Source organism: Entelurus aequoreus, linkage group LG19, assembly GCF_033978785.1.
Source record: "Entelurus aequoreus isolate RoL-2023_Sb linkage group LG19, RoL_Eaeq_v1.1, whole genome shotgun sequence".
NCBI lineage: Eukaryota > Metazoa > Chordata > Actinopteri > Syngnathiformes > Syngnathidae > Entelurus > Entelurus aequoreus.
The window spans coordinates 34756000-34768671 of NC_084749.1; the positions used below are offsets into that span (position 1 = coordinate 34756000).

Here is a 12672-nt window from a genome sequence, read left to right on the forward strand (position 1 = left end):
TGTTTTACTCAATATATATGTCATAAAATCTCAGCAACAAGCTGTAATATCTTACTGAGACATATATATATATATATATATATATATATATATATATATATATATATATATATATATATATATATATATATATATATATATATATACATATATATATTTATACATATATATATATATAAATATATATATATATACAGTATATATATATATATATATATATATATATATATATATATATATATATATATATATATATATACATATATATATATATATATATATATATATATATATATATATATATATATATATTTATACATATATATATATATATTTTTATATATATGTATATATATATATATATATAAATATATATATATATATATATATATATATATATATATATATATATATATATATATATATATATATAAATATATATATATATATATATATACATATATTTATATATATATATATATATATATATATATATATATATATATATATAAATATATATATATATATATATATATATATATATATATATATATATATATAAATATATATATATATATATATATATATATATATAATTAGTATTATTTATTATTTTTTAACTTGGGAGATCCCACAGGCCAGATTGTGGATACATTCATTTGAGGGATCCCTGGTTTACATTGAAGATCTCTAGCTTAGTGGTTTGCACGGGGGGTCGGCAACCGGCAAGGGCTCCCTGAAGCTTTTTCAAAAATATATGAAAACGGGAAAAGGTGGGGGGAAATGTTTTTTTAAAATATGGTTTCTGTGGAAGTACAAACATGACACAAACTAATTGTTAGAAATCTCACTGTTTGTATTAAACATGCTTCACTGATGGCAAGCATTGTTTTGTCCTACTAATTTCGGCGGTCATGAACTCACCGTAGTTTTTTCACATGTACAACTTTCCCCGACGGCAGCCACAGAAGGACATGTTTTATGCCACTCCTTCTTTGTCTCATTTTGTCCACCAAATGTTTTATACTGTGCATGAACGCACAAACAAGACCTCTGTTGATGTTATGGACTTGTGCGGAGCGCTAATCAGGCATATTTGGTCGGTCCATGACTGCAAGCTAACCAAAGCTAACATGCTAGATAATTTAGGACCAAAACCCTTAAAACAAGTAAAACACTCTAACTTAAAATCTGCTTAGTGAGAAGAATTATCTTATCAGACAGAAAATAAGCAAATATCACCCTTATTTGAGATATTTCAGCTTACTTAGATTTCAGTTTTTGCAGTGTGATATGTTAAACCCAAACACTTATTAGGTGGGCTCTGTCCTCAGTCTCTCATATCAGGGATCAGTTTACATTATTCATACGGGGGGGAGGGTGTGACTTGTCGGCCCGTTTTGCTCCTGTATAAAACGAGAAGTTGGCGTAAAAGAAAATACAGATGGAGGAGGTCAACCGGTCCCGGTGAGTCTCCGCGACCACTCCTCGCCGTGTCCCGTCGCGAACCATCTCAACCGGCGCCATGCCCGCGCTTCTCGTGCTGCACCTCGCGGCCACGCTGGCTGTTTTGGCCCGGTCGGTCGCCGCCGTGGGACCGCTCGTCCGGTGCGAGCCGTGCGACGCCGTCGCGCTCCTGCAATGCAAGCCTCTGCCCAAGGACTGCGCCGTGCGGGCGAGGGAGCCCGGCTGCGGCTGCTGCGTGACGTGCGCCCTGGGCCCGGGGCAGGCGTGCGGCGTGTACACGGCGCGCTGCGGCTCCGGCACGACTTGCCGGCACCGGCCGGGGGAGAGCCGACCCCTGCAAGCTCTGCTGGAGGGACGGGGAGTGTGCACAAGCGAGGCGTCCCAAAAACTCAATGTCATTCTCGTTCCGGCGCAAAAACAAGGTAGGCACTAGTGTTGTAACGATACCAATATTTTGGTACTTTTATAAATAAAGGGGACCACACAAAATTAGCATTATTAGCTTTATTTTAACAAACAATCTTAGGGTACATTAAACATATGTTTCGTATTGCAGTTAAGTCATTATATAAAATAGTGAGCATACAAGCCAACTTGTCTTTTAGTAATAAGTAAACAAACAAAGGCTCCTAATTAGTCTGCTGACATATGAAGTAACATATTGTGTCATTTAGCATTCTATTATTTTGTCAACATTATTAAGGACAAGTGGTAGAAAATTAATTATTAATTTACTTGTTCATTTACGGTTAATATCTGCTTACTTCCTGTTTCAGCATGTTCTATCTACACTTCTGTTAAAATGTAACAATCACTTATTCTTCTCTTGTTAGATATTTTACATTAGTTTTGGATGATATCATACATTTTGGGTATCAATCTGATACCAAGTAGTTACAGGATCATATAATGGTCATATTCAAAGTCCTCATGTGTCCAGGGACATATACCCTGAGTTTATAAACTTGATTGATTGATTGAGACTTTTATTAGTAGATTGCACAGTACAGTACATATTCTGTACAATCGACCACTAAATGGTGACACCCGAATAAGTTTTTCAACTTGTTTAAGTCCACTTTAATCAATTCACGGTACATTCATACATTTTAAAAAACGAAAGAAGATGTTGTGATGCCAAAAAATATCAACGTTATCATAGTAGTAGCTACTCGATACGTGCTTGTACTTGATATCATTACAGTGAATGTTAGATATCGATCCACCAATGCCGTTTGTTTACATTTTGATGCCGGTGAGCTACGGTGTGTAGTGAAGCATATTTAGCTATTCCTCGTCCTGCAGGGATGATACTTGTAAGAAACATACTTTTTTTGTCGCCATGGAGACAAGGATTAGTGATTTAGAAGTAGCTAAAACACTGCCGACAGCGGCTGGACTTTAGCCGCTAGCTAGCTAGCCATGTCTTAAAGCACCTCTTCCTGAGGGCGTTTCAGTGTTAAATTCGAACGTATACGTCTCTGTGAGAAGGAGAGACAACCAAGAGTGAGAAGAGCCTGTACTGTAATGCCTGCAGCTAAAAGCAACTGTGTGAGAACGTATACTCGAATATCACGATATAGTCATTTTCTATATCGCACAGAGACAAACCCGCAAAATATCGAGTATATCGATATATCGCCCAGCCCTACACTAGTGTTGTAACGATACCAATATGTTGGTACAGGTACCGGTACTAAAATTATTTCAGTACTTTTCTAAATGAAGGGGACCACAAAAAAATTTCTTTATTGGCTTTATTTTAACAAAAAAATATTAGGGTACATTAAACACATGTTTCTTATTGCAGTTAAGTCCTTATATAAAATAGTGAACATACTAAACAACTTGTCTTTTAGTAGTAAGTAAACAAACAAAGGCTCCCAATTAGTCTGCTGACGTATGCAGTAACATATTGTGTCATTTCTCATTCTATTATTTTGTCAACATTATAAAGGACAAGTGGTAGAAAATTAATTATTAATCTACTTGTTCATTTCCGGTTAATATCTACTTAATTCCTGTTTCAACATGTTCTATCTACACTTCTGTTAAAATGTAATAATCACTTATTCTTCTCTTGTTAGATATTTTACATTAGTTTTGGATGATATCATACATTTTGGGTATCAATCCGATACCAAGTAGTTACAGGATTGGTCATATTCCAAGTCCTCATGTGTCCAGGGTATATATTCTGAGTTTATAAACATAATATACATTTAAAAAAAAACGAAAGAAGATGTTGTGATGTAATCATAGTAGTATCTACTCGATACGTGCTTGTACTTGATATCATTACAGTGAATGTTAGATATCGATCCCCCAATAGCGTTTGTTTACATTTTGATGCCGGTGAGCTACTGTGTGTAGTGAAGCATATTTAGCTATTCCTCGTCCTGCAGGGATGATACTTGTAAGAAACATACTTTTTTTGTCGCCATGGAGACGAGGATTAGTGATTTAGAAGTAGCTAAAACACTGCCGACAGCGGCTGAACTTTAGCCGCTAGCTAGCTAGCCATGTCTTAAAGCACCTCTTCCTGAGGGCGTTTCAGTGTTAAACTCGAACGTATACGTCTCTGTGAGAAGGAGAGACAAGAAAGAGTGAGAAGAGCCTGTAGTGTAATGCCCGCAGCTAAAAGCAACTGCGTGAGAACGTATACTCGAATATCATGATACAGTCATTTTCTATATTGCACAGAGACAAATCCGCAATATATCGAGTATATCGATATATCGCCCAGCCCTACACTAGTGTTGTAACGATACCAATATGTTGGTACCGGTACTAAAATTATTTGGGTACTTTTCTAAATAAAGGGGACCACAAAAAAATTCCTTTATTGGCTTTATTTTAACAAAAAAATCTTAGGGTACATTAAACATATGTTTCTTATTCCAGTTAAGTCATTATATAAAATAGTGAACATACAAGCCAAGTTGACTTTTAGTAATAAGTAAACAAACAAAGGCTCCTAATTAGTCTGCTGACATATGAAGTAACATATTATATAATTTATCATTCTATTATTTTGTCAACATTGTTAAGGACAAGTGGTAGAAAATGAATTATTAATTTACTTGTTCATTTACGGTTAATATCTGCTTACTTCCTGTTTCAACATGTTCTATCTACACTTCTGTTAAAATGTAACAATCACTTATTCTTCTCTTGTTAGATATTTTACATTAGTTTTGGATGATATCATACATTTTGGGTATCATATAATGGTCATATTCAAAGTCCTCATGTGTCCAGGGACATATACCCTGAGTTTATAAACTTGATTGATTGATTGAGACTTTTATTAGTAGATTGCACAGTACAGTACATATTCCGTACAATCGACCACTAAATGGTAACACCCGAATAAGTTTTTCAACTTGTTAAAGTCTGGGTCCACTTTAATCAATTCATGGTACATTCATACATTTTAAAAAACGAAAGAAGATGTGATGCCAAAAATTATCGACATGATCATAGTAGTATCTACTCGATACGTGCTTGTACTTGATATCATTACAGTGAATGTTAGATATCGATCCCCCAATAGCGTTTGTTTACATTTTGATGCCGGTGAGCTACGGTGTGTAGTGAAGCATGTTTAGCTATTCCTCGTCCTGCAGGGATGATACTTGTAAGAAACATACTTTTTTTGTCGCCATGGAGACGAGGATTAGTGATTTAGAAGTAGCTAAAACACTGCCGACAGCGGCTGGACTTTAGCCGCTAGCTAGCTAGCCATGTCTTAAAGCACCTCTTCCTGAGGGCGTTTCAGTGTTAAATTCGAACGTATACGTCTCTGTGAGAAGGAGAGACAACAAAGAGTGAGAAGAGCCTGTACTGTAATGCCCGCAGCTAAAAGCAACTGCGTGAGAACGTATACTCGAATATCACGATACAGTCATTTTCTATATTGCACAGAGACAAACCCGCAATATATCGAGTATATCGATATATCGCCCAGCCCTACACTAGTGTTGTAACGATACCAATATGTTGGTACCGGTACTAAAATTATTTCGGTACTTTTCTAAATAAAGGGGACCACAAAAAAATTCCTTTATTGGCTTTATTTTAACAAAAAAATCTTAGGGTACATTAAACATATGTTTCTTATTCCAGTTAAGTCATTATATAAAATAGTGAACATACAAGCCAACTTGTCTTTTAGTAGTAAGTAAACAAACAAAGGCTCCTAATTAGTCTGCTGACATATGCAGTAACATATTATAGCATTTATCATTCTATTATTTTGTCAACATTATTAAGGACAAGTGGTAGAAAATTAATTATTAATTTACTTGTTCATTTACGGTTAATATCTGCTTACTTCCTGTTTCAACATGTTCTATCTACACTTCTGTTAAAATGTAATAATCACGTATTCTTCTCTTGTTAGATATTTTACATTAGTTTTGGATGATATCATACATTTTGGGTATCAATCTGATACCAAGTAGTTATAGGATCATATAATGGTCATATTCAAAGTCCTCATGTGTCCAGGGACATATACCCTGAGTTTATAAACTTGATTGATTGATTGAGACTTTTATTAGTAGATTGCACAGTACAGTACATATTCCGTACAATCGACCACTAAATGGTAACACCCGAATAAGTTTTTCAACTTGTTTAAGTCTGGGTCCACTTTAATCAATTCATGGTACATTCATACATTTTAAAAAAAGGAAAGAAGATGTGATGCCAAAAATTATCGACATGATCATAGTAGTATCTACTTGATACGTGCTTGTACTTGATATCATTACAGTGAATGTTAGATATCGATCCACCAATGGCGTTTGTTTACATTTTGATGCCGGTGAGCTACGGTGTGTAGTGAAGCATGTTTAGCTATTCCTCGTCCTGCAGGGGTGATACTTGTAAGAAACTTACTTTATTTGTCGCCATGGAGACGAGGATTAGTGATTTAGAAGTAGCTACAACACTGCCGACAGCGGCTGGACGTTAGCCGCTAGCTAGCTAGCCATGTCTTAAAGCACCTCTTCCTGAGGGCGTTTCAGTGTTAAAACTTCACCTTTATCGTTAGTTTTTAAGCCAAAATGCGTCCGTTTTCCCTTTTCTGTCTACACACTGTGTCTGCTTGTGTGATTGTGTGCCGCCCAACATGCTCGTAAACCAGCAATGACACGACGTGACTTCGACGCGGGTGCAGGACCGGTACTTTTCAGAGACGGTATCGTACCGGAAATGATTCATTAGTATTGCGGTACTATACTAATACCGGTATACCGTACAACCCTAGTAGGTAGGGCTGGGCGATATGGCCTTTTTTTAACATCTCGATATTTTTAGGCCATGTCACGATACACGATATATATCTCGATATTTTGCCTTAGCCTTGAATTAACACTTGATGCATATAATCACAGCAGTATGATGACTCTATGTGTCTACATTGAAAACATTTTTGTTCATACTGCATTAATATATGCTCATTTTAAACTTTCATGCAGAGAGGGAAATCACAACTAAGTCAATTGACCAAAAGTGTATTTATGAAACTGTTATTAAGCAGTGGCACAAACATTCATGTCATTTCCAAAACAGAAAGTGCAAGATTGTCAGAGACATTTTAAAACAAGCTATGAGTGCACTTTTGTGCATGATGTCACTAAGATGACATATCAAAACAACACTAAATTAAAGTGCACTTTTTGTACAGAACGCCACTACAATAGTTTAAAACAAATAAAGGGCACTTTTGTGCATGATGTCACACAAGATATTTCCATAACTTTCAAATAAAAATGAGCTGCATAATAGGAAATCAAATAGTGTATGTCCTTCGCTATGTGGTAGGTTCCTGCGGACGTTATCTCCTTCTGTTGTTGACTATTTTTTTCATACGGTGTTGATCTAGAAATGGTTGCCTCAGCATTTTGTTGGTGTGGCACCGAACGGAGATGTTGACATGCGGAGTTCAAGCACTCTTCATTCTCTAGCGGGTGACTTTTCAAATGATGCTACATATTAGCAGTAATGCTGCTTTTTGTAGCATCGCTTTTGCCCCACACTTGACAAATTACAGTTGTCTGTTTGACATCTTCCCGCTTGAAGCCAAACCACGATGGACCCCGTGCTGTTTTTCTTGGGAATTAATTCTTCCTTCATTTGTTACCAGATTCGCATCTTCTTTCTCTCGTATTACCACTCGCACCACAGCTAACGTTACCCATGCCGCTAGCTCTCTGCTCCGCGAGGGCGTATACGTATGTAAGAAGATGCGTTTGTTTTACGTCTCTGTGAGAAGGAGAGACAAGAGAGTGAGAAGAGCCTGTAGTGTAATGCCCGCAGCTAAAAGCAACTGCGTGAGAACGTATACTAGAATATCACGATATAGTCATTTTCTATATCGCACAAAGACAAACCCGCGATATGTCGAGTATATCAATATATCGCCCAGCCCTACTAGTAGGCACCTGTGCGCTTTACGCAGCCCGTGTGGTTTACCCATACGGTGTAATGATTATGACTGTGATTTGGGGCCAATCTGAAGTGAAACAAAGAAACACAAAATAATAATAAAGAAAACGCATTAGTTGTTTTATATGAATGCTAGGAAACATCGATAGTTTCTCAGACCCAAAATTGCCTTCTGGTTTGTTTTTGCACTCCGCCAGCGTATTGACATCGTCGGTGAGTGTTAAACGAACCCCGCTTGACTGAATGTATGCGCGCAATACTGAGTCGCTATATTCAATTAAAGTTGAAATATGTTGATTAAACAGATTTTATGTTTGGCGCACGCCCACGAACACTTATGCAACGTCAACCAATCCCTACCGCATGCGCTCACGCCAGCACAAAGGCACAGTGCTGAAAAACATACACACGCTTGTTCTTAGACTTGGACTTAGATTTAGACAAACTTTAAAGGTTCTCAAGGGAAATTGTTCCACACAGTAGCTCAGTTACAAAGAATTGAAAGTGTAAGAATGGAAAGGATAATGCAGGTATAAAGTAGACAAAAAATGTACCGTAGTAGCAATATAAAATATAACATAGAATAGAATAGAATGCCTTTTATTGCCACTATACACAGGTACAATGACATTAAAAGCAACTCCAGTATCAGTGCGACAGTCTACAAATATGCAAAACATTTGAAGGAAAGAAAAGAAAAATAGTGCAAAAGGAGGTAAGGTGCACAGTCCAGTCCTGAGAACGAATGTTTTGTTTAAATATTAAATATTATACTATATACATATATACCAAAGCATTCAGACTGTGGGTGGAAAGTAAAAAATTGCACACAGAGAGGTGCTAAACTATAAACTCAGTGCCTATGATAGTTCCCCGTGCATATATGTAATATTTACATATCATATATTAGGGGTGTAACGGTACACAAAAATTTCGGTTCGGTACGTACTGTACCTCGGTTTAGAGGTCACGGTTTGGTTCATTTTAGGTACAGTAAGAAAACAACAAAATATACATGTTTTGGTTATTTATTTACCAAATTTGCAAAATCTTCCACCAAAAATATTTTTCTTAGTGGAATATTTGATGTGAAGTAATGGGAACTTTGGATAGGTCAATAATTCATAATAACATTGATTTTGATTCAATATTATGTTTTGAGCAATGACAGTTTCAAAGAAAACCCCCCCCCAAAAAACAGCTTTGTTTTATTAGTCAACATTGCAACTTTTTCTAAATTACATTTAACCTTTAAGCTTTTTTATTTCACTTTTGTTATGTTTTTGTTTATTTTAATAGTATTTTTAGAATGTGCCGTGGGCCTTTAAAACATTAGCTCTGTGCTGCAAATGGCCTCCGGGGCGATTTATTATATCATATTATATTTTTATATAATATATACAATACATAACAATTACCATGTACAATATTACAGTATATGTAACGGCTACAGCATAAAATAGAGAGTAGATCCAGCAGATAGCAGACGCGCTACCGCCACTAGCCGCCGACCGCACGGATGATCGGGTGAAGTCCTTCGTCCTTCCGTCGATCGCTGGAACGCAGGTGAGCACGTGTGTTGATGAGCAGATGAGGGCTGGCTGGCGTAGGTGGATAGCTAATGTTTTTAGCATAGCTCTGTGAGGTCCGGTTGCTAAGTTAGCTTCAAAGGCGTCGTTAGCAACAGCATTGTTAACCTTCGCCAGGCTGGAAAGCATTAACCGTGTATTTACAGGTCCATGGTTTAATAGTATTGTTGATTTTCTGTCTATCCTTCCAGTCAGGGGTTTATTTCTTTTGTTTCTATATGCAGTTAAGCCCGATGCTATCATGTTAGCTCCGTAGCTAAAGTGTTTCACCGATGTATTGTCGTGGAGATAAAAGTCACTGTGAATGTCCATTTCGCGTTCTTGACTCTCATTTTCAAGAGGATATAGTATCCGAGGTGGTTTAAAATAGAAATCCGTGATCCACAATAGAAAAAGGAGAGAGTGTGGAATCCAATGAGCCCTTGTACCTAAGTTACGGTCAGAGCGAAAAAAGATACGCCCTGCACTGCACTCTAGTCCTTCACTCTAACGTTCCTCATCCAAAAATCTTTCATCCTCGCTCAAATTAATGGGGTAATCGTCGCTTTCTCGGTCCGAATCGCTCTCGCTGCATTGAAAACAATGGGGAAATGTGAGGAGCCTTTCAACCTTTGACGTCACGCTACTTCCGGTACAGGCAAGGCTTTTTTTTATCAGCGACCAAAAGTTGCGAACTTTATCGTCGTTGTTCTATACTAAATCCTTTCAGCAAAAATATGGCAAAATCGCGAAATGATCAAGTATGACACATAGAATGGATCTGCTATCCCCGTTTAAATAAAAAAAAATCATTTCAACTGCTTGCCTCACACATTAAAGGACTTAGATTTAGACTTCCTTTTATTGTCATTCAGATTTGAACTTTACAGTACAGCTAAGAACGACATTTCGTTGCATTAGCTCGTTATAGTGCAGGATAAAAGAGCAATAAGGTGCAGATATAAATAAATAGATTACTGTACAGATAAATATTTTGCACTTTTGCATATGCATCCACGTTTATGGATGTATGTTCTATTGTCTTTATATTCCAACGAGTTAATCCATTTTTGGGGGAAATTGAGGGGATTATTATGATGCGTTCAAGAAACACACAGCGTAAATTATCAATAACAAACACTCCCTATATCCACTACTAATCAGTTTTCTTAATCCGTCTTTGTACAAAGTTAGTCCCACAGTATTTGGTGTGAATGGACACATGTTGCTCAAAGTGGTGAGATGGCACACATGCCACGTCTGTGTTAGTACACACGGTTGTGTGTTTGAGGCACTGCTGACGTCAAGCGTGCAAGCCTCTGTGCATATCTTTTCCTCGGTTATTTGGTTTGGCTGAAATAAATGTGCACCTGGCAGTCGCGATGTCACACAAACTGACACGCTACATCAGGGACATTCAACTAAATTGTTGTGGGCGCCACATTGCTAGAACAAATTTCTCCCATCACTTACTTTGTATATTCTGGAGAACCACCATCCTTTACAGGAGATATTTGATTTTGGTCTATCAATCAATCAATCAATCAATCAGAGTTTATTTATATAATCCTTAATCACCAATGTCTCAAATGGCTGAAAACCGAAAACCATTTTTCCGACTGAAAACGATGTAAAGCCAATTAATACCTTCCTGACTGACACCCAACATTATATTTTATGCTTTATAACTATAGTTTTACAATGGAAAATGTCTGAAAAGGACAAATGAAATTGATAATTGAACATTTAACATCACTTTTACCTTAACTCAGGGGTCGGCAACCCAAAATGTTGAAAGAGCCATATTGGGCCAAAAATAAAAATCTGTCTGGAGCTGCAAAAAATTAAAAGCCTTATATAAGTCTTATAATGAAGGCAACACATGATGTAAGTGTCTACATTAGCTGTATTAGCCTACTATCAAAGGCTGACTCGATTCTTCGTTGACAGAAATGTTGTATTTTAATTATTATTCTACACATTTTTGCAACATTGGAAATCATTAGTAAAATGGAGGCTTCTCACAGGATGAGATAACTTCTGCGAATGACTGGCTTAAAATGGCCAAAGGTATAGATGTGTGTGTCCAAGTTTAAGGAAACGGCAGGCTGTCTTCTTCTAATGGATTTATTACAATCTTTGCAAGCTGGGTAACGTTTGCTGTGGTCCGGAACAACATGGCACACAAACAACTATAAGAAATGCAGACAATATTACATACAGATAATGTGTCATGAGACATGCAAATATAAATTAAATACACAGAGGACATAAGTAAAGGAAATGAAATGAGCTCAAATTTACCTACAAACGAAGCATAATGATGCAATACGTACATACAGCTAACCTAAATAGCATATTAGCATCGATTAGCTTGCAGTCATGGATTCACCAAGTATGCCTGATAAGCACTCCAGCAAATCAATAACATCAACAAAGCGCATCTTTGTGCATTCACGCACAGCATGGAAAGTTTGGTGGACAAAATGAGACAATAAAGGAGTGGCATAAAACATGTCCTTCTGTGGCAGCGTCGGAGAAAGTTGTACATGTAAACAGACTACGATGAGTTCAGGTATTGCTGAAATTAGTAGGACAAAACAGTGCTTGCCAGATACTCTCATCAGTGAAGCATGTATAACATAGACAGTGGGATTTCTAACAATTTGTGTCATGTTTGTCCTCCTACAGAAAATATATTAAAACAAAAAATATATATTTTTCTTCATCTTTTTCCATTTTCACACATCTCTGAAAGAGTTCTAGAGAGCCACTAAGGCGCTGAGCCCCCGCCTTAACTGAAGACTATGGTGGGTGATGAGATGCAAGTGTAGAGGGGAGGCAGGGAGGAAAGGGGGGTTGACTTGACCCTTACGAACGCTACCTATGTACTTTTGGCAAACTGCCTGGTTGCCTATCAATCAATCAAAGTTTATTTATATATCCCTTAATCACAAGTGTCTCAAAGGGCTGCACAAGCCATAATGACATCCTTGGCTCAGATCCCTATCAGGGCAAGAAAACCCAATGGGCACAACGATAAATCTTGGAAGGTTCGTTTGGATATTCTTTTATTTTGGATATTTTTTCATTAAGTGCATTTTGCATGACCCTAAGTTTTCAACTGAACTCGGAGGATTTGGACCCCTGGCAGCAAGTTGAATTTCCCTGCACTACATAA

General features: G+C 37.0%; 1 protein-coding gene across 1 annotated transcript in view; it reads left to right on the forward strand.

Annotated features, from left to right (window-relative positions):
• The first annotated feature begins 1386 nt into the window (after positions 1 to 1386).
• Positions 1387 to 12672, forward strand: part of LOC133634959 (insulin-like growth factor-binding protein 3) — a 36082-nt gene continuing 24796 nt past the window's right edge. The window contains exon 1 of the mRNA XM_062027623.1: positions 1387 to 1889. Coding sequence (XP_061883607.1) covers positions 1526 to 1889 — 364 coding nt within the window. The 5' untranslated portion in view covers positions 1387 to 1525. The remainder of the gene's footprint in view (positions 1890 to 12672) is intronic.